The 23,618-nt window shown below is 41.5% G+C and overlaps 1 protein-coding gene across 1 annotated transcript in view; it reads right to left on the bottom strand.

The window, feature by feature from the left end:
* Window positions 1–23,618, bottom strand: part of ATP8A2 (ATPase phospholipid transporting 8A2) — a 554,076-nt gene that overhangs the window by 481,738 nt on the left and 48,720 nt on the right. Inside the window, exons 6-14 of the mRNA XM_014581486.4 lie at window positions 21,431–21,504; window positions 17,687–17,756; window positions 13,888–14,015; window positions 12,606–12,717; window positions 11,223–11,388; window positions 7,005–7,132; window positions 5,311–5,388; window positions 1,605–1,693; window positions 161–205 (exon numbers count right to left, since the gene is read on the bottom strand). Of these exons, the coding sequence (XP_014436972.2) occupies window positions 161–205; window positions 1,605–1,693; window positions 5,311–5,388; window positions 7,005–7,132; window positions 11,223–11,388; window positions 12,606–12,717; window positions 13,888–14,015; window positions 17,687–17,756; window positions 21,431–21,504 (890 nt within the window). The remainder of the gene's footprint in view (window positions 1–160; window positions 206–1,604; window positions 1,694–5,310; window positions 5,389–7,004; window positions 7,133–11,222; window positions 11,389–12,605; window positions 12,718–13,887; window positions 14,016–17,686; window positions 17,757–21,430; window positions 21,505–23,618) is intronic.

Here is a 23,618-nt window from a genome sequence, read left to right on the forward strand (position 1 = left end):
AAGTGTATATGTGAGGCAGACAACTTATGAGTAACTAGATACCTTGGGCTTTTCATTTCTGGCTCTAAAATTTGGACAATCTTTCATGTATATGGTGTTAGCTATGTGTTGGCTCTCTTCCTTTGTATAGGCCAAACTAGTTCCAGTCCGTGATCATTACCTGAAGTCTTCTGATGAGCGTTCTCTTTCCAACTCTGGAAAGTGACTAAAAAAAAAGAAAAGGTATAATTATTGGCTAGTTTGATTAAAAAAGGAGAGTACATGGCAACACAGAGCTACAGGATTTAAAAAATCAGGTTTGAACACCAACATCCTAGAAAAATGTTCAGTATTTGTAGCAATGATTTAACCTTCCTCCTTCCAAAGACTTACATTAAAGTACAGTACCTTGAAACATATCCTGAAAGGCCATTTTGGATAGGACCTTAAACACTGAAAAAAATTCCTGCTTTCCACAGATATTAAGAGAGAGATTTTTAAGGAATCAGAAGGCTAAGGACAAGCCCTAAAATATACTAACAACAGGGGGGTCTAATTTTACAAGAAATTACCATGACAACATGTGCAAATGGCTCAGATAGGCAATTCATATCAGACCATGTAAAGTATAATCAATTTTTAGGAGAAGCAAACCAGAATATGAATTAATTATATATACAGAAGATTCCATTCTTCTGCATGGATTTGCAGGAACTAGAAACCAAATTGATTCTTTGTATTACAATTTAATTTACAATTTAAATCAGACATCATAAAAACAAAACGTGATTAACTTTTCTGATGGAGTTTTACCAGACAAAAGAATGAAGAACTGGTCACTCTGGGCTACATCAGTGGTGGGCAACCTGTCACCTGAAAGATGCATACAGCCCATTGGGGCTCTATGTGTGACCCATGAGACATTTTGTTTGCAGTTGCCCACACACAGAATTGCCAGATTCTGCTGCTTTTTGGCCGTGTAGGGTTTTTTTTCCCTACCAGCATTACAAAAGTGACACACATTAAAGCAAGGGCATGTGAAGTAAGGTGAGTGTTAATTGCACACCATATTAAGAGAGTTATGAGCTCCTTATGAATCCAATCTAAGTGCTGCTACAGTTCAATCAGCACACTCCACAAATTTTTAGTATGCAAGTGCAGTTAGCACCTAACCTGGGAGACCATTTTGGTTACAGCAATCTGGCAGCCCACTGAGATGAAAAGAGGGCCATTCATGGCCTAAATCTTAGTTCAACTGAAATCAGTGAGTTTAGTTGGATACGTATTGACCCAAAATTTGGTTCCTCTAAGGAAAACCCTATGATAAAAGGCCTAAAACTCATTTAGCACCATTTGTTTCATTCTAACCAGGTAGGTAAGAGGAAGAAGAGAATATCTTATTCAAAGAAACCCTTTTGCCAGCACATTTACATTATTTCCACCTTTGCACTCCATGATTCATGATGTAGGAAGAGCAAATAATTTATTTTATGGGCATAGTAGAAACTTTTAATTTTCCTCAATACAACCAAAATCTTAAATTTAACTTTGTTATAGAACAGAACAGAATAACAATTTGCAGAATACAATTATTAAGCTATGGAGTTTATAGAAATAGTACCTACCCATATGTCACTCCAGCAATACTACATTTCTTGAAGTTCATAATATTGCATGTTAAAGTGCCTGTTTTATCAGAAAACAGGTATTTTACCTAGAATACAAATGAAACAATTGTAGCAAGTTCACAAGATTAACTTGCATAGAAACACAGGACAAACAAAAGAAAAATACACATTAAATCAGGAAAATAATCACAAAGTATGCATATTTAGAAAATAGTACAGGCCAATGCAAACTTGTTGTAGTTTGTAAAAAATTGTCAGTTCTATTTTATAAAAGCTATAGGCACATTTTCAGGAAAATATTTAAAATATGAGTTAATATTGGTAATACATTCCCTCTAAAAACAAGTAGGAACCAGATCCTTGGTGGGTATAAATTGTTAGAACTTCACTAGAGTCAGTGGAGCATTGCTGATTTACATCAGCTAAAGCTATAGAGCTAGAATTTTAAAAAGAGAGTCTGTACATTTTCAGTTCAGACTCCACCACCAACTTTAATTCAAAACAATATTGCAGGAGGTGCTGTGAACTGTAAATCCCTGCATCACTTACAGGCTGGAGACTAATACCTCCTCTTGCCATGAGTCAGAGAACACAATATCCCATTGCTCATTTTCCAAATATCTGATATTCTAAAACAGACTTTAATAAAAACTGAGGGTAACACTTTAGACCAAGCTGTGCCCTCAAACATACTGAAATAGCTCCTACGGAAATGAATGGGAAGAACACTGTGACTGAATGTACTACTCTTTTAAACTTTTCACCCTGTAATAATCTTTGTACAAAACATGCTTTCAGAGGTATTATCTGAAAGCTAACAACTCACCGGTCAATATCATGATGAAATGTGTGGGGCAACATTATATGTAAAGTTATGAACATAAGCTGAAATGATGATAGAAATGTGTTTATCAGACAAGTCTGGGGAAGGGGTAAGCCTTTTATCAAAGACAAATGACAAGCTGACATCCCTAGTCAGGTGTCATCAAAGTTAACCACAAATCAAGTGGCCATTCTTTGGCAACAAAGGCAAGTAGGGACAGAACAATCTGCATTTTAACAAACAAAAACATGGACTCTCTTTCACCACCACTCTCCATGTCTCCCACCTGTAGTGGGAAGGAATTTTATCCTAGCGGTAACTCTCAGGAAGAGAGAGAGGACTATAAAAGAGAAAGCCAAAAACACCTTGGCTACATCTATATTGGCAAGATTTTGTGCAAATACTCTTTAACGCAAGAGTGTTTGCATTAGAGTATTTGAGTAAGAGAGCATCTACACTGGCATGTGCCTTTGTGCAAAAGCACATCTTTTGTGCAAAAGCATCCGTGCCAGTGTAGACGTTCTCTTCCACAAGAAAGCTCTGATGGCCATTTTAGCCATCGGGCTTTCTTGCTCAAGAAATTAATGTTGCCTGTCTACACTGGCCTCTTGCGCAAGAACAGTTGTGCAAGAGGGCTTATCCCTAAGCGGGAGTGTCAGAGTATTTGTGCAAGAAGCACTGATTCTATACATTAGAACGTCAGTGTTCTTGCGCAAGAACTTGCGGCCAGTGTAGACAGGTGACAAGATTTTGCACAAAAGCGCCTGCTTTTGCGCAAAATCTTGCCAATGTAGACATAGCCCTCAGGTATTCGCTTTCTGACTCTCATTCATTCTTTCACCTAAGATGACAAAAGCACCAGCCATTTGACTTTTGGAGGGATATTAACATGAAAATCTGGCAAGCAATGTTACTGGAAACACCTGGCACAGATTTTATCTAGAACCAAGTGTATCTCGTTAAGTTTTAGTCACTAGAAAGTACTTTATCTTTATATCTCTTGTAGCCATTTCTGACTTTTTTGCTTCCAGGACAGGGCTGGACAGTGCAGAACACATGCTTTTGGAAAAATTCACGACTGTGTGTCGTTGGGTCACCCTGCAAGTGGTAACCAAGACTAGTGTGAGCCAGAGTGTGACTAGAGTGTTGACAGCAGGCTGCAGCTATACACAGATACTTAGGCTGTGGCCTATATGCTGCTTAACTGTTCTGAAGGGCCCAGGCTGGAAGTTACAGCAACAAAGAACTGGGAGGCACTGAAGGCTATAGGGCAGATGGTGACAACTCCTCACTGGTCTGGAGTGAATCCCAGAATATGACAAACATACACATTTCAGGGCAGAATTCGGCCCTTCAAAGGAGGAAAGATGGTCTTTGGTTCAGGCACTAAATTGGAAACAGGAGATTTGGGTTCAAACAGTCTTACAGGCAGTCCCCGACTTATGTCGGATCCGCACTTACGAACAGGGCTTTCTACCTGCGAGCTCCGGGGGAGAAAGCCCCGTTCGTAAGCTGCTCCGGTGCCCCTGGTCTGCTGGAGACCGTCTCCAGCAGACCAGGGGCACCGGGCGGGTTCCCGCGCTTCTGAGGCTTTGCCAGAGCAAAGCCTCGGAAGCGCGGGAACCGCTGCTGCTGCCACTTGGGTGCCACTGCTGCCGCTTCAGTCCTGGTGCCTGTGGTCTGCTGGGGACCGTCCCCAGCAGACCACAGGCACCGCAACTGAAGCGGCAGCAGCGGGGGTCCCGCGCCTCTGAGGCTTTGCCAGAGCAAAGCCTCAGAGGCGCGGCACCCCGCTGCCGCTGCAGCTCTGCTCCCGTATCCCTAGTCTGCTGGGGGGGGCGGGCGCGGCTAGTGTGCCCCCCCCCAGCAGACCAGGCTTTTGTTTTGGACCCTGGAGCAGAGCAGCTGGGGCGCTGCCGATTGGTCCTGCAGCGCCCTCTGGGCACTACTGGACCAACCCGGCAGCACCCCAGCTGCTCTGCTCCAGGTCCTGATTCAGCCGCTGCTGGTCAGTTTCAGCAGTGGCTGAATCAGGACGCCTGGGGCAGAGCAGCTGGGGTGCTGCTGGGTTGGTCCAGTAGCGCTGAGGAGCAGAGCTACTGGAGCAACCCAGCAGCACCCCAGCTGCTCTGCCCCAGGCGTCCCCAAGTCAGCCGCTGCTGAAACTGACCAGCGCTGACTACAGGAAGCCCGAGGCAGAGTTGCTCTGCCCCAGGCTTCCTGGAATCAGCTGCTGATCAGTTTCAGCAGCAGCTGACTTGGGGAAGCTTGGGGTTCTTAAGTTGAATCTGTATGTAAGTCAGAACTGGCGGTCAGTTTCAGCAGCGGCTGAATCTGGACGCCAGTTCCGACTTACATACAGATTGAACTTAAGAACAAACCTACAGTCCCTATCTTGTACGTAACCCGGGGACTGCCTGTACTAAAAGTCAAGAATTAAGTGACCTTGGACAAGGCACTTAATCTTACTGTAAAAGTGGCGAGGAGTCCTGTGGCACCTTATAGACTAACCGAAGTGTTGGAGCATAAGCTTTCGTGGGCAAAGACCCAATTCGTCATGCATCTGATGAAGTGGGTCTTTGCCCACGAAAGCTTATGCTCCAACACTTCGGTTAGTCTATAAGGTGCCACAGGACTCCTCGCCGCTTTTGCAGATTCAGACTAACACAGCTACCCCTCTGATACTTAATCTTACTGTGCGATTCAATTATTTACTTGTAAAATGGGGCTTCCCTCTCTCAGGGTCATATATTATATCCAGGTTGACAAGAGAAAAGCTTATAATTATTGTAAGAAAATAGTTGCCTTTGCACGGTACCTTTTCATGCGTTTCTCCTAAATTACATGACAGTTATGACTTTCCCAATGCGATTCTCTCACCTGCCCAAGCTCCTCATTAAGGTTTGAAGTTCTGGCCATTGCAGGCGTGTCTGTTTCTTGATAGTACATATCCATGTCCTGAAAAAAAAGTGAAACTAAGATGCACAGTTTATTAAACTATTTAAGTCTTTACAGACCACATACTGCATTTGCTGCCCACACCACTGGGAGAGCAGCTGCCAAGACAAAGCAGAATATGGTTCTTTAGAAAACAACAGTTTGTCTCTCAAATTTGTCTGTGTATTAGACATCTTGGAAATGACACCTATGGGGGAAAAAAAAACACTGGCGTCTCTTTTGCTGCATGTTCAGCCCAATGAACAAAAAGGATTAGGAGTCTTAACACAGGGAAAATTCTTTTACCTGACATCAATAATTCTACCCAGAAGACAAACAGTTAAAGTCACTAAACTACTTTAGTTTAGTCTTCGCAAATTAAAAAAAAAAGAAGAAAAAAAGCTCACCTACACTATAACCAATTGTTTATATCACTGCATTTAATAGAATACATTGCAAAAATAACTATTACATATGCCGGTAAGCCAAGAAGCAATTTTCCAGATGACTCTGCTTGGAAATGATTCAGTTACACTCACATACATTTATTTTGCCTATGAGATTTTTAACTCCATCTCGGCTTATTTTTTTAAAGGTCTTCTACAGTCATGTTAAAGCCCTGAGGTTATAGACATGCACAATCCCATGCAGACACACGTGATACATTTTCCCCGACATTACACCTTCCATCCTCCAGGCACATCAGAGTACATCATCTTTATGGACAAAGATACTGAATGGGAATCCGTATGAAAACTACCAGTTCAATTTCTTACCTGATCAGAGAAATCATTATTTAGTGACATGAGCCATCCCCAAAGCCCCAACTCACATTCTGTGGGCAAACATTGCAGCTCAAGCATCAGTAGAGTGAAAGAAACCTGACTATGTTTTAATTTTACAGGCTGTCTGCACTACTCTGTTGCATCCAGGGAACACGTCTGCTCTTCCGACATTTTTTTCGGAAGAGCAGACGCATTTTTTCAGCATCCCTGTAAACCTCATTTTACCAGGAAGAACGGATGTTCCAAAAAAGGGGTTTTTTTTCTGACATTTGGCCCAGAGTAGATGGGCCAAATGTTGAAAAAGCCTCTTCCGAAAAAAGAAGCAGGAAAAGCAATTTACATAGCTTTTTCCGGAAGAACAGTGTAGTGTAGACATAGCCACAGTGGCCTCCAGGGCTCCGGATAGGATAACAGAAAAATGATAAAATACTGTTGTTATTCACTCTGCTGAATCTTAAGAAACCTATGAGTTGCAGAAGAGTCTACACCTGTTTGTCAAAAGTTTCAGGAAGATGACACTATTTGTTCACACTTATTTTGTGTTTATAAGGGTTTTCCAGTACCTAAGAGCACTAAAAGCTTCTTGTATTCTAAAGGAAGCTTAGAAACTAAAGAATTGGATGGCCCTCATACAGGAAAACTTTTTATGGGAAAATGGTGTTTTCAATCCCAAGTAGAATGGACCAATAAACTACTATGGAGCAGATTCACGGAACTATTAATTGGACTTGCCAAAGGCAATAACTAAAGAGACAATGTCAAAAAGGTGACACATTTATTTTCAAGGTTTTTACACCAATGCAACATCCAACCCCTCAATTTATTAAACAACTTTTCATTCTTGCTACTTACCCAGTTTATAAAAAGAGCCTGAGTAAACTTGACGACTTCCAGAGTCACCAGCAGACTGATGGGAATGAGGTTGTTGTACAAGATTATGAATGTCAGCAAATTATATCCAAAATTGACAGAAAGCTCTTCTGTGGACCAAAAGGTATAGGATAAGGTCAATAATGAGGCATGTGTTTGTATTCAATTATCATGCATATTTACAGTGCTAATACTATGGTCCATTCCCATTTTAAACCTTTGGCATAAACAGATGAACAATTATTTTCTCCCTACAAAACAGACCTTTCCAATTTATTGAAAGGGGCTAGATTGTGTCTACCTTCGTCCTCCTACACAGAAGCCAAGCAAAATCTTGCCTCTTGTTTTCCTGGTACCCAAGGTTTCAATGCAGAAAGTAATGTTTGCTTTCTAACTAAACTAAGGGCATGTCTTCACTAGCCATACTGTAGACTGGCGCTCTGGCATTCAATGTAGCAAGTGTAGTATAGACCCATAAATCAAATGCTGAGGACAGCTCCAGTCAGCTCTCAGTCGCGAGGAGTAAGGAAGCCACAGTGAGGATGATGTCAAGCTTGGCTTAAGGTAAGCTGACTCCAGCTATGTAGAATATGTAGTTGGGGTTGTGTACCTTAAACTAAGCTGCCAGGTCTAGTGTAGACCTGGCCTAAATTAAATCAAGGTCATGGCCCTGCCCCATTCTACTCCTGCCAGCATGCTTCATTCTGCTGAAGTTTGTAGAGGATGCTGGTCATGTGCACTCTTGGACAATGTAGTCCTATCCTAGTTTCTCTTACACCAGTACAAATTCAGGAGAAACTCAAAGAAACTCTCTGTAAAACAATGCCAAAAATGGTGCAATGGGGATCAGAATCAAGCTTACTATGACTGCCTCAGACACAATGCTCCCAGGAGCTGTCATGATGCACAGAACTTTTTTATCTCGGTTCCCCTCCCATACCAGGTGCTCGGAAAGCACAGGATAAGAACCTGAACAGAATAGAATAAAACCGAACTGAAAAGTGAAAATCTCATCCAATGTGTTGTTTTTAAAGGTGATAAAAAAGTATTTTTGTCTCAAATGTCTAAACATGGGACAAAATTACTTATTACGGGAATAAAAGATCAGAGCTGGTTTGAAATTCTCCCAATATTGTTATGAAATACAGGCAGTCCCCGGGTTACGTACAAGATAGGGACTGTAGGTCTGTTCTTAAGTTGAATTTGTATGTAAGTTGGAACTGGTACATATTGTAAGGGAAACTCTAGCCAAACATTTCTCCAGAGCTCAGTTTTATTCTCCCACATCTCACTTCCCTCAGTCCTTTATTCTCAAGCTGAGGTGTCTGCTGAGAAAAGCCGCTCCGTGTCTCCCTCGTCTGCTGGGGAGGGGAGCGCTAGCTTCACGTCTCCCTGGTCTGCTGGGGGGAAGCAGCTAGTGCGGGGTTGCCTTACCTCGTTTGTAAGTAGGGATCCGATGTAAGTCGGATCCATGTAACCCGGGGACTGCCTGTAGTCACATATGAGAGGCTTGCTAGCAGGTCATATGCTGTGAGGCCTCCTGAATTTGCTCCCTCTACTTAACCCAAAATAGCCAGAATCTAGTGGCCTCCCAGGCACACTGCAAAATGCCTGTTTGAAAAGGTTTGGGGACAGGTGAAGAATAATCTTCCCAGAATGGCAGAGGTGAAAAGGTGGCGGACTTGTTGAATGATTTTTCTAATGCTGCTAGGGTTTTACTTTAGTATTAATTATGTGTTAAGGTGCCTAGAGCTTTTAGAGGTGTTTTTTTATATTTTTAAAAAATGTATACAGGTATTTATATAAATAGACACATATTACATGCAAATTCATAAATTGGGAAAGGCTAGCTGTGCTATGTGTGTACTGTCTCTCCAAAAAGCTGGTTTTATTCCACATATTTCAATGGAATTAGAAGGTGTGTCCCAATTATTTTCACCAAATGTTCCTATTTAAACCTTCTAGTGTTGGCAGATATAGTAAACTATCCATTGGTGAGAACTGAAAAAAGATCACAGCTAAAGAGATGTACAAATCAAACTAAATTTTGTATCCAAATAAAATGGTTTTATGCTGGATAAGCTGCCCAAATAAATTCACAGAAGTAATTAATACAACTGAGCTTAAGAAAAATAGTCATTTAAGAGTAGGGGATGAATCCAGACAAATGAATTGGAAAAATATTGAAGAGGCAAAAGTGAGAGCCATAAATGAGCACTTCTGAATTCTTAGAAGATTTGAAATCTAGTTTAATTTTTAATGGCTCAATATTCATACCAGACTGAAACAAAACTGGGTTCAAATGCTTCTGAATTTAGGAGTGTTTAAAATCCAGATCTGGATAAGAATTTTCTGCAGTTTGATCAATCTCTAAGGAAAACCAGAGGCAAGCTTAATGGGAAAAGCAGCTTTTTTTCTACCCAGACATTAGTGAGAATTAGGCACTCGGGTTAGGCACTGAAGCTTGAAGGTTTGATTCTGAAAGAAAAAAGTGTACTCCCCTTTTTGTGACAATAAGAAATAATGACTGGTGCTATGCATGTAACTCATGAGAGTGCTTTGAAAATGCAGGTGAGACAATGCTTGTGGGACATATCTTGACTCCAGTTATATCTGTTTTTCAGGATGATACTACATTAATTTTAGTAAAGTTATTCTCAATTTACACCATCTTGTGAGATTAGACCCTATAACTCTTGAGTACTCTCCGTTAGAAACTATGCTTCATTTGTTTCTCTTCATCATTGTTTCCTCTAGTCACTTACATATCTTGTGTTTCATATTTTTCCTGTATAGAATTATTATTAAATCTTGCAATGCTATATTTAAGAAAACACATTCTGGTAACAGTAACCATGATTAAAATGGAAAGAACATGACTGCCATAATCGGAAATCAATATTGGTTCAATGTCTTGAGATCTGTATGGCCTCCTTGAAGACTAAATCTTTTTCAGTAAGATTACCATAACTGCAGTTCATCTGAAACAGATGACAGCACAGCCATTGCCAGCAGTTTTACCACTACCAGTAAAAAGGAAGCAAAAAGAGAGCAAAAAGGAAGTAAAATGGAGCTCTTAAATAAAACACAGACTTATAGGATCAGAATTTTGCAATAATAAAATTACCCCTGTCTATTGCAAGCCAGAACAGCCTACTCCAGCAAATACAAAGACACTGTGTGAACATTAATCTTCAGATGTTCATGTAGGTGAAATCATCATCTCCAAACTATAGATGGGCTAACTAATATACAGAGGAGAAGAGTTATACCTTGGATTGTATAAATCAGCATTAAATTAAATTAAAGTCAATGGAGTTATGACCAGTGTCCCCTCTAAGATGGGTGGCAGCACAGCTTCACAGGTAGTTAATCAGCCCTGCCCAGTCACTGAGCACAACGCAGGGAGCCCTGAGACTCTGACTGGGCGGGGCTGATTAATCCCCTGTGAAGGGAACACTGGTTATGACACTTTATACCAGTGGTCCCCAACCTTTTGTGGCTGCCGGGAGCCCAGGGGTGGGGCCACTCACGCGCCACGCTTCCGGGGGTGGGGCCATGCATGCGCCGCGCTTCCAGGGGCGGGGGGCCGCCCACACGCCCTGAGCCCAGGGCCGGCACCGCGCATGTGCCACGTGCTCGGGGCAGGGGCCGCCCATGTGCCACGCGCCCAGGGCTGGCACTACGCATGTGCCGCGCGATGAGGGCAGGGCCAGCCCAGATGTTTCGGCGGGCGCACATAAATGCCCCGGCCTCTGTTTGTCAAAGGCTGGAGAAGGATGGCAGGAGGCAATTTGCTTGATCATTGTCTTCGGTCCACCCCCTCCGGGGCACCTGGCACTGGCCACTGTCGGCAGACAGGATACTGGCAAGATGGACCTTTGGTCTGACCCAGGATGGCCATTCTTATGTTCTTACACACAAACATGCCTTTTTATTTTTGCCTGTTGCCTCGCAGCATTCTCAAACCTTAACATACCTCAGCAGAACATTCACGGGCAAGCTGGGCTCCACAGCCTGTTATTAGAATACATTGTCAAATAAAATTAGCTTCTGGCTTTGATTTTTATTTATGGGATTCCCTTATCCTTTTATTTCTCAAAGATGAATGGCCTGGCATGCTCTGTAGAACCCCCAACCTTTATAAGCGCTCATTGTTTGAACACACAGACAATAAACCACTTGCAATCAAACTCTCACCATTTGAGCCAAGGTACCAGATGACTTCACCATGTGTTCTGTTCCATAGTAAGGCACCTACAGAACTCACAAGGGCCATGACCAGAAGGATGCAGAACAAAACCAGAATCTGCATGTTTGTCACCTTCTCCACATTTGATCTCTTCAAAGGTGCTTTCGTTGAATTCTGGGGGGAAAAAGCAGAAACAGCCTTTGGAATTGGATTAAATATGGCAATAGAAATACTGCTACATACAGTATTGTACAAAAGGTCGGGACTGTTCTCTTTAGGTCTTTTGTACATAGTTAGTTCCCAGAGTCTTAAAACTAGCTTTAGCTATTTTGTTCTCAAACTCCATTCCTAGCCAGTTAAATAGTTTATTTATGCACAGTCTATGACTAGGGCCGCTCTGAACTGTTGTGGTATTGGTATTATTTTTACACACACACACACACACACACACACACACACACACACACACACACACACACACACACACACACACACACACACACCTCTCTTGTGATTTAGAAATAGAGAACATGTGGTTATGATCAATTTCTTCTGGGGACTCAGCATTCTCCCTCCATCCTATTCACCCACACCAATGGCCAAGGCAGGTAAAAAACAGGGCCATGTCCCTGCCTCTGGCTGTCTGAGAGTCTAGCTCCCAGTTACCACCTTCATGAGAAAGTGGTGATTGCAATATTCTCTAGTTTCTTCCCAGGGAAGGGCCTAAATAGAAAAATGCTCTTTAAATTATGATTTTTAATGACCTTCACATTTAATTCTGCCTCCGGTAGCAGGGTTTGAGCTATCAGCCTCCCCTGCATTTGGGTGGTGGCACTCAGGCTGTCAGCCCTCCTCCCTCTCAGGTGGCAAGGCTCAGGTTTCTGTGAATTATTGTTTATTAACCAGGGCCTTTGTGACTTTTACAAACCATGACAAAATCTTGACCCTAATCATGTTTAAAATGTATGCCGTAAGCTCTTCCAAGAAGGTACTAAGTGCACATACTGTACCCAGCATGATGGAGTACCAATTTCACTCAGGGCTCCTGGAGGCTACTCTATTACAAATATAGCTTTCTACAATATACGGAGATATTCCTGTCTCATAGAGCTGGAAGGGACCTTGAGAGATCATCAAGTCAAGTCCAGTCCCCTGCCATCATGGCAGGACCAAGTACCATCTCTGGCAGATTTGCCCCACATCCCTAAACATCCCCTTGAAGAACTGAACTCACAACCCTGAGTTTAAGCAGGCCAATTCTCAAACCACGATCCCTCCCCCCCCCCCTTTCTTTTGCTTAATCAACTCATAAGGACAGGCAGAATAAATACAAAGCCCAAGAATACTGATTTTCTCAAAACACACGAGATAGTTTTTCCAATCTATTTTACCTGCATGAGTTTTGTGTCATGTCCTGTGTATACAACGATTCCCAGGACCCACTGAGTGTTTCTAAGCTGTGCACCTCTCAGCAAGATCTGATCAGGTCCAATGGGAACCGGACTAGATGCCAAGAACAAAGGAAAAAAATAAGTACAAATATTTTAAGTGATTTTGAAGATCCTGGCTGTTGACTCTAAGCACCATGTGCCCGAGGACAGGGAGTGAGAGACTTCACACGCTCCCCAAGCCCCCAGGCAAATCAGGGCGTGGGGGTGGAGGAAGTGTGCAAAGTATTCCCCTGCCTTGCTCCCATCCTGCAGGGAGCATGTAGCACTTCTAAACATTGTGGGCTCCTTGCAGGTCGGGGGCAGGGCGGGAGAAGACTTTGTGTGCGTCCCCTGCCACCAGGCTCTGAGTGGCCTGAGGGCAGAGGGAGCACGCGAAGTCTCCTCCCACTCTGCAAGGGTCATGGCACTTCTAAGCACTATGGGCTCCTTGCAGTTTGGGGGCAGGGCAGGAGGAGATTTTGCATGCTTGCTCCTACCCCCAAGTCCTGCTTGGCCTGGGAGTGGGGAGAGCATGCAAAGTCTCCTCCTACCACCAGGGGTAGAACAGCTGGTGGTTCTCTCCCGGAGGGTTGGGGGCAAAGACTTCACACTCTCCCACATCCCTAGATCAATCACGGTCTGTGGACAGGGAAGCACAGAAATGTCTTCGCCCCACCCTTTCTTCCTGAGTCCCTGCCCCTTCCAGGGCGGCCCAGGGCCACTTCAAAAATTATTTATGAAGTGGCCTCTGGTCAAAAACTATTGCCCACCCTTGCTTTAGTTTCCATAAAATGAGCATATTAACACTTCCCCCTTTTTTAAAATTACTTTAATTTCTATGGTTTATAAGACTTGAATTTATAGATTTGAAGTATGAAACGTTTTCCTTTCGGAATTACAAGAGGGATTTAAATCACCTTAAAAACAAATCGCACCTATAAATTCAACTAGGAAGAGGCTATCCTTTCTCCCATAATAAACAATATTAATTTGTAAGGGAGGAACTAGAACACGGTCTTCAAGTTCCAAAACTCACAGGCCTCTACCACTGAAGGCAAAGAATATCCATTGAAGTCAATAGGCCTACACCATTTTATACACACTGATCATCCAGCCCAGACCCCAGTAAGCAATCACCCACTTTATGTTCTTTCCAAGCTGCTAGAGGGGGCAAGGTGTACACATACACATAAGACATATTTCTTAATAGATGACAATTGTAGTTATCCAGTAAAGTTGATACCTTTGGCCATCTAAGCGCAAGTTTCCAATGAAGTCATAGAGGTGACGGTTGGGGCCTTCACATTCTATCTTCCCCGTCACTTTCATCAAGTCTTCTCCTGACTGCAGACTAGCAGTTTGAGTCAACCCCTGCAAGAGACCAAGCCAGAAGAGATGTCTGTCAAATCAACTTTTCTTAGTTCAATTTTCCACATCTTCTTCTACAATGGATCCTAATGAATAAGAGACATAAGCATTACTTAGTACATTGACTTAGTACTCAAGAATCTTTTGCTACTTATGGGATTCAAGGGCTCTTTATATGCCCCACAAACATTTTTTTACTTAATAAGGGACAGATATTGCTTGCATGATTGTCCAAGGCAGTAAAGTGGCATAAGGCTGCCTCCACAACCATTCATAGCACTGGATGGAAAACAGGCTTCAAAAGGATGTTATGCTTTCCCCCCTCCCCATGATGCAATGGGCAGGAAGGTGTGAGAAGGAATAAGAGATGAGAGCAGCTTTGGTTCTGCCCTTTCTCTACCCCACGCAGTGCAATGTAGCTTATTGACACACATATGCTAAATCACACTCCTGAGACAATGCACAATCCTCTGCCCTTGCCTGGGGCTGACTGCTACCTCCCCACAGAATAAATTCCAAATCCAGAAAGGATCACTGTGATCTAATCTGGCCCTCTGTGTAACATAGGCAATAATTCCTAGAGCATCTCTTTTATGAAAATATCTGATCCTGACAAACTATTCTGGATGCCAAACTGGTGGACTCTTGTCCCCAGAACTGGGGAACTGAATCCAGCTCCTTTGTAGCTAGTGAAGCTGACTGTATTTCTGGGCCCCTGGGCTATGGGGTTGGGGGAAGGCTTCATGCTGGAACAGTCAGCCTGCAGTGATGCCTGGACCATGCCATCCCCACCTCCCAAACACACTGGCCTTCGTAGGTGTCCAGAGTACACAGTGCAGGGTTCTGGAGCATGTTATGCAGCACTCCCATAGCGATTTAAAGGATCTGGTGCTCTAGCAGCTGGGAGCCTGGGCCCTTTAGAATTGCTGGGCCCTGAGGCAATTGCCCTTTTTGCCCTCCCCTCCATCAGCGGGCCTGTTAGTAGCTCCCCTATCCTATTGCATTCAGTGCAGACTATACACACAGCCAAGAATTGAACTTGGTGCATTAATTTATTGGACGCTCAGTATAAGATTTATCATAAGTATCACTAGTCCTGTCCTAACATGCAATTTTCTGAAATTTAGAAACCACAAGCCTGATTCTTCACCTCTTTTTATCTAATGTCATAAGTTACTCTTTAGCAAAAGAAGTGGGAAGGGAGTGTAAATCACCACCATATACCCATTTTCCATCCTGTTTGCTCAAGTGAGACTCCACATTGCAAGGCAGTTGGAGAATTGGGTCCATGTTTTTTAATGCAGACACACAGATAAATAAAATCTGCAGAGGATTCTGTCCCACACTGTCCTCGGTATCAGACTTGTAGTTACGACCTATATTTTCTCATACAAAATTAAAATGCAGACAAATATAAAGGTTTTCAAATATAGGTTATAATCATATTTTAAAATTCAGATCCAGATTCGTTCTTTTAACTCTGTATCTCGGGGGGAAAAAAAGTATTTTAACAAATCTTTTTCTGGACATCCACTTGCACCTGTGCTACTCATGAAGAATTTTAATAAAAATCTGAAAATTCCAAGATCTGAAAAATCAATTCCTTAAGCAGCGTTGGAAATACTAGGCTGAACTCAGATGCCTGCCATAGGGGAAGGGCAGACTAAAGAAAGCAGTCCAGCGTGTTCAAAAATGAAACCTGCATCTCTTTTAAATAAAGATCAGTGCCAACAAAAGTGGATCTCTACTTTGGACAGCTCAGTTCCAACCCTAATCACTAACAGTGTGCCATAATCAAATCACAGCATTTCAAATGCACTTGTCATGGCTTATTGTACTTGAAACCCAGAATTCAACCTACCTTTGATAGTCCCTTTAGTGAACCATAATGGTTTCTTTGATTTGTTACGCATCTGGCACTGAAGTATACAGGTTTCCAAGTGCTGCTTTGATCCTGTCAGGGGTATGCTGTAATTTTCATGTAATTGCATCTTAATACGCTCAGTGCCTTTATTCTCCTCGCACACTAGTTTTATATTTGAGCAGCTTCAGTGATTAAATGGAGTTACTCCCAACTGACACTGGAGTAAGTAACAGGAGAATTTCTAACTCCCATTCTCAGATAACTTTACATTTCCCAAATATTTAAAATGCAAACTTATTTTCTCATCACTAAACATGCTCTTACATTTTACAGATATATTTGCATAAAATAAAATTTGTCCTTCTGCTCAGTGTTCTCTACAAGCTGTGCGCATGTGTGGCCACTCAGGAAATTTTCAAATGCCACCCAGCTGATTAGCAGAGTGTCCAAAAGGTAGGTTTTGTTTACACTGCTGCACACATTCGCACATGCACACAAAAATTCAGTGCACACAAAAATTATTCCGCACATGGATGGAAAAGATTAGAGGGAACGTTGCTTCTGAAGTTTACCACGGGGCCCAGCACAACTGAAGCCTCCAGCACAGAACAGCCACTATATCCATACTGTGCAGGCTATGGAGAGGGCATAGAAGGGGACTACAAGGGTACATCTACACTACAGAGGAAGAGTGAAGCTGCTGCAGTCACTCTTCCAGAGTTTGATTTAGCAGTCTAGTTAAGACAGCTTATTCGAAGTGAGAGGGGCACTTCGGTCAATGCTCGTAACCCTGCTTTCACAAGGAGTAAGGGAAGTCGAAGGAAGAGTGTTCTTCTTTCGACTTCCTGCAGTGTAAACACCACCAAAAGCCAAGTTAAGCTACTTTGACTTCAGCTATTCAATTAACTTATCTGAAGTTGCATATCTTAATTTAACTTTGTCCAGTAGTGTAGACATACCTCAAAGGGCTCTGCATCAGCTTTGATAAGCCACTGCAGGGGATGCTGGGAATCGGCAGGAGGATGGTGGGAGCTTGACCTCTAGCTCTATGATTAGGGGGATTCCCCTTAAGCAGGATGTGCATGAGGGTCTCACTTAATTCTTTTTACTCACACAAAAATACCAATCTCAGCTTCATGCTGCTCCCAGCCCAAAGACTGAGGTGCTCACACTTAGGAGTCAGAGGAAGCCATGGGTAAATACACAGGCCACAATTCACCTTTATACCAGCAGAGTAAAGGAGCCTTGAAGTGGATATGTGTAAGTCACTTTATCTAAAGATCTATTCGCACTGCCAGAGTGGTATGAAGTGGCCTGTGTGTAAATGCAAATTAGGCCCGTACGCTTTGCCGCATGACCTGAAGGACAACAAATGCAGGTCCTATCAGATGGAAAGAGAGAAGACCATGTTTAAAGTACTTAACAAGCATGTAATTTCAGCAGTGGTGGGAATAATACTGCTGTTACTAGAGAAGAGGAAAATGAGGCAGAGAAGTTAAGCATTTGTTGAAGGCCACATTAGGCATAAGCATTATATGCCTAGTGCTTATGGATCTTCCTCATGTCCATTCTCATGTTTAGATCCTCTGGACCACTTCAATTTAGTCTCTCAACATACCTCTACAGCAAGCATTACCTCCACTGAACAGATTCAGAAACTGGCAGTGCAAGCATAGCTAAGTAGCCAAGAGTTATACAGCTTCATTTAGAATCCAGATTTCCTCACCCTGATCCCTTTCTTAACTGCTCAACAAGGCTTCCAACCCCACCTGGTTAATATTATACACTAACAAAATAAATGTGATTTTACCTGTCGTATTTTAAGATTAGTCTCCCCATCAAGATTAGATGTTTCAATGTAGCACATTGCCTGAGGTTCACTGAAGAAAACACAGTAACATTTTTATGATTAAACATTTTATAAAAATTATATTGAGCCTTACTTGTGCTTTGAAAGTACCCAAGTGTAACTATTCTCAATACATTGTATGGCAAAAAGTTCAATTCTGAGAGAGTATAACACCAAGTGCCATTTTAAAAAAAATCCTTTTGAAAATTACTTCACTTAAAAATGACAAATTATTTCTTTAAAAAACACTTCTCAGCATATATGCTATCTAAAACACTTTTATCAGTATATATGCTATCTAGCAAAAACAAGGAGGTTTAACAAAATACATATCACTTCCAGAAAATTTTAAAGAACCTCTGCTTCAATTATTCACATTATTTAATAGTTTGGCTATTTCGCTTTATTGACAAGTTCTCCTTCTAGAATTTCCTTCCAAAATTTGTTCAGCAAGAATGCTGGAAAACAATAGCAACATTAAAACAGGAGAGATTTTCAAAGGTATTAAGGACAATTAAGCAACAGCCCCAACATATCTTTGTATATTTTCCCCATGGAGCCAAATCTGGCTATAGGTTTTCACCAATGAAAATAACTGTAAGGGTGGCAGAGGGTACTGATGTTCCAGTTCCCAGATTCTAGTGCCCCCCAAACTTGTGGAGATTTCTCTGCAGGTGTACTGTAGTTGGAGTCACAGAGAGGTATCTGGAATGGGAGTTAGTGTCAAAAGGTGCTATTAGAATATTTGTGTCCTTACACATCTCACACAGCCTTGGCTTATAAAAATTACTTCTCTTCCTGGTTGGAACAGTTTGTCCGAGGGTAGGAGACAGTTAAATATGGGTCAATTTCAAGTGCACAATGATACTGCTTTCACACAGTGCCTACTCTTAGGGTACACCTAAGGAGTATTAGAATGTTTCTCAGTATTTTGTACACATTTATCATGTTCTGTAATTCATAAATTCATACACTTCAAGACCTGAAGGGATCACTGTGATCATCTGATTCCCTTTATAACACAAGTCATAAAATTCCCCCAAAATAATTCCTTTTCAGTTAGAGTGTATCTTTGAAAAAGACATCTTGACTTAAGGCACACCATGGCTATGAATCACAATGAAGGAATTCACTTCCCACTTGGACCCAAATATGCATTTAATCTTCCATTTTTTGCAGACTACTTTCTATATATTCTGTTCACTGAGACACTGTCCTATACCTCCCGAGGCAATCAGATTTAAATTAACCCTAGTATTGCTGCCATTTTCCTGACTGCTAGACACCCACCAGACAGAGGCAGCTATGCAGATATAGCCGTGTACACAGAGATATATGTGGTTTCCAGAGAAATAAACTTTCTTTCAAACTTCAGACAGCACTGGGAGCTGGCGCACAAGTTCTCAGCTCCCCACCTCTGGTCAAACTAATAGATCAAATCCAATGGACACTCTATTATACAAATCACAATGGTCCATATTTTGATTGTGTTATGAACAGCAAATTCACTGAATAACAGATAATAGATCAAATGCAGCACGTATATCACAAGCCAATAAAGTTTTATAGTCAATTTTTCACATCTGTAGATATACCTAAAAATGTCTTTTATATCCAATGTAAATTTGATCCAAATATAACTGTTAATTGCTTTTGGTCTTTTTTTCTCCTTAAAAATGTCTTCTGTCTGTAACATTCCTTGAATGTCATCTTTATGTAAACAATCAAAATAATAGACAATAATTTTAACAGTCAAAACAATGTGCCTATGCACATGTACACACAAGCACTTAACATAGCACATACTGAATACAAACCAAACAATCCATCCTTGCAGAGCATGCAAAGCTTTCTGGTGAACTGAGGGCTTTTTTATTAGTATTATCATCTCAAAGAAATGTTGTGTACATAAGAAATCAATGATGGTAAAAGCAAAACCACAACAGAAATGGCCAGTACTAAAAGCAAAGCATTTCATAAATTAAACAGCATACGCAGGGCCAAATTCTACCCTCAAGGGTACGTCTAGACTACAGAGCTTTTCTAGGGATACTGGAAATATTCCGGAAAAGCACTGCCACTTCCAAGGAATGCGTCTGCTTTTCCAAAAAAATAAATTGGAAAAGTAGATGCATTTTTCAGCATCCCTGTAAACCTCGTTTTACGAGGAAGAAGGGATGTTCCGAAAGAGGGTTTTTTTCTGATATCTGGCCCCATGTAGACGGACGAAATGTCGGAAAAGCCTCTTTCAGAAGAAAAGTGGAAAAAGATACGCAAATTGCGGTTTGCATATCTTTTTCTGACTTTTCTTTGTAGTATAGACACAGCCTCAGTTATACCAGTGTAAGCTCTCTTATATCACTGGGGTTATTTGCGTGGCACTGAGAGAATAATTTGGCCCATGTAGCTAAAGATTTAAATTCCAATGAAGCAGGTAAGTGGGAGACAAAGTTTAAATATAAAATGTTGGGGGACAAATCCCAAGGTCGAATTAGTATCCCTCAGAACTGGAAATTACCATTATGATTAGAGTGTGGTTGTATCTCCGACCTGAACTTAAATTTGGGAGCCACTAGGCTAGTAATAAATAATCATTAATAATGTGGGGCTTTTATTTAAATAAATCTTATTTTAATTTTTTGACTAAATCTCAGAAATAAAAAGGTATTTGGGTACCTTAGTTTTTTGGTGCTCAACTTGAGTCATAATGAAAAGGACAATATTTCCCAGACTTATTAGGCACACTCAGGACACCTTATGGAATTTCATTTGGGCACCCTAAAACTGAAGCACCCCAAATCTCTAATCACTTCTGAAATTTCAGATCTTAATTTTTACATTTTGATATCTATCTTTACCAGAGCATACATAACTTGAATTAACATTGCAGTGGAAGAAGAAGGCACAAGTATGGAGGAGGGCACTAAGCTTGGGGGGAATCTGCAGGAATTTTTTCAATTGAATAAAAGGAAACAAAACTAAAGATACACCATTTTGATCACCATCAAAGATCACTTAGCTGCAAAATCCCACAAAGGCTTTTCTTTCACTGCTAAAAAAAAAAGGTGTGTTTTCTACCCTGGAATGAGTAAATACAGGAGCAGTCCTGAGGTAAAAAACACAGTGAGGTCAAGACACTTTTCTTCTATCATGAGCTGAACAGCTCTTCCCCATTCTTGACCTCAGTGATTTACCTCACGGTAAATCTAAAATGCTGGGTCTTCACTGTGTTTTTATTTCAAGAAAGCTCATGCTTATCAGTTACAATGAAGTAAAAAAAAATTGTTTAAAGCAATGAAGACCTTTTAGAAGTGAGAGGCCTTTCACAAATCACTGAGCAATTTGACTGCACTCAGCTTTTGTCATATCAACTTTCCTCCCTACAAATCTGACACACCCAATTTCCCAAAGTGCTATAGTGAACTCAGTTTCAAACACCACCAATCTGAACATGATCTCTCCTGGCTGCACTTGAGAAGTTATTCACAGTGCAAATGAAATGAGAGTGTTGCTAATAGGATGTTTTTCCCTGATAAGGCAAACATCTCTTTTTGAGATAGAAATATTGTTATCCAGTTCACACTGAGAGGAAAAGAGGAAATTGGCAGATAAGATTCTTTAAATGTGTATGTCCTAATGACAAAAATAATGTCTTTAAAACCTCAGTTCAGCAGAAACATCATGCCACATCCATTCATAGCTGACCTGGAAGATATAATGATCATGTCTGCTGGAAGATGCTGCCCATTGGTGACCTTCACAATGTCTCCTACTGCCACCTATTGATATTGGGGCAGGAGTGCAGCAGCAAGGAAGAAGAGAAAACGAACACAGATTGCTCATCTGGATTATTAATTTGTTAATTATTTGCTTCACAAAGAGAGGAAGAGTTTTGTATCTTACAAAGGCTCATCAGGGCTCATTTCACGCATTTAATGAAGGGAAATAATGTCCATCACAGGCAAAAAACACATCATAACTTCAAAACTAAATTTCCAGTCTCATTTTCTCCTTACTTTAGATAAATTGATTTAGGCCATCCCTGTCACTCCTTCCATTATCTGAAATAGCTTGTCATAGGCAGTGGCTCTTCTTGATAAGAGATGCTTTCCCAGATGGACGATAAGAGAAATATTCTTATCGTTCCTTTTGTCTCTACCTCATCTGTTACGTATCTTCTGTTTTACTCTTCCGCTGATTTCTTCTCGTCCCTTTTATTTCTTGGTTCCATGTTTTTTCGCTACTCACCAACATGCTACTCTCCTCTTACTTGAACTTTGTGCTTGTCATCTCTCATTAGATGCTTTTCATCTTAAGCACTAGTAGCATTAAATATCAGCAGGTGCTCACGAACTAGCAGTAGATGCTTTGAACATTCCCAACCATGTTTCACTTCCCACATGTCGCCTGATTAAATGTTATAGTCCTTATTCCTAGAGATACTGAGCACCAACAACTCCTACTTCCTTCAGTGTCTGTGGCGGGTGTTTAACAGTTCTCTGGCCTAGGCACAATGAAATTGTTTAGGAGCTTATATGTCATCTGTCAATGTACATACAAATTATTTACTTCTGGATTGAGTTTGAACATCAAAACATAATCCTATTGTCAGAAGGGACCCTGCAAAGTCAAGCAGTTTCCAAAAATAGATAGCACGTTTCTTTGTTAGAATAATAAACTTAATTGGAGAAATTGAGCCTGACCCTATTTCCACTGAAGTCACTAGCAAAATTCCCACAGACCTCAATGATAGAAAGATGAGATCTAATAACTTCCAACAAAATCAGTTCTGATATTTTAATAGGGTGATGTGCTAAACACAACTGAGGAATTATGACAAAATAATGTATAACTGGAATTCTCATGACTCAAAATGAAACACAATAATCAAGAATCTTTGTTTCTTATATTCAAGAATCTTTGTTTAAATAACGTGAAGACTGTAATACCTCCATATTCAGCCTTATGTGCCATTTCTAATTCACAATCTGGTAGAAAAAGTAAGATACGGTGGCACAGCTCAACTTCTGCTTTACATTTCCTGGGATTCATTGGTTTTCACCACAGTCTTACTTTTGTTAAATTTAATTTTATGGGTTTAATTACCTGATTTGGTTTTCAAAGTCCTTCTCAGAAAGTTACAAGGTATGTGCATTATTTATCACTTACCAGAATGAAGCTCAAAGAGCTATTTTGGACTTTCTGGTAAATATAGATTTATAATAAATTCTCTAAATGCTGAAGGTCTGACTTGAAACCTCATTAAATACAATTAGAGTATTCACCTGGAGTTAAATTCACAATTGTGCAGAGAGTAAGGATAAGGCTTATGCACCAGTGAAGTCCAATTTAAATACTTAAAAAAACCTGAGTTCAAGTGGAATTTTTGTGGCCATGCCTAGACCTTGTGCTGACTTTCTTCACGGGGGTTCATTACACGTGTACAGATTATCTTGGTGACTAAGGGTTGTAAAACCTAATCTCAAAACCAGAGGCGTAGCAATGGGGGGCAAGGAGGCAGTTGCCAAGCTGGGGGGGGCGATGGGCTGGGGTGGGAGCACACAGCCCCATGCATTGCAGTGATTCTTCGCTGGCAGGCAAGGTGCTCCCTGCAGTTAAGCTGCTGAGAGAGGGCCCAGTGGTGGAATCAGGCACTTCAAAGGCAGGATTACAATACGTCCAGTGCCTGGCTCTGGGGAAGGGGAGGGGCATTGGGTTAGAGCAGTGGGGGTGCCTGGTTCGGGGGGAGGGGTGCACTGGGTTAGAATGGGGGGACTGGGGAGCCTGGCTCGGGGGTGGGGTGCATTAGATTACAGCAGTGGACTGGGGGTGCCTGGCTCTGGGGGAGGGGCACTGGATTGGAGCAGAGTGCTATGGGGACCTGGCTGTGGGT

This window comes from Pelodiscus sinensis, chromosome 1 (assembly GCF_052426305.1).
Source record: "Pelodiscus sinensis isolate ZL-2025 chromosome 1, ASM5242630v1, whole genome shotgun sequence".
Classification (NCBI taxonomy): Eukaryota; Metazoa; Chordata; order Testudines; family Trionychidae; genus Pelodiscus; species Pelodiscus sinensis.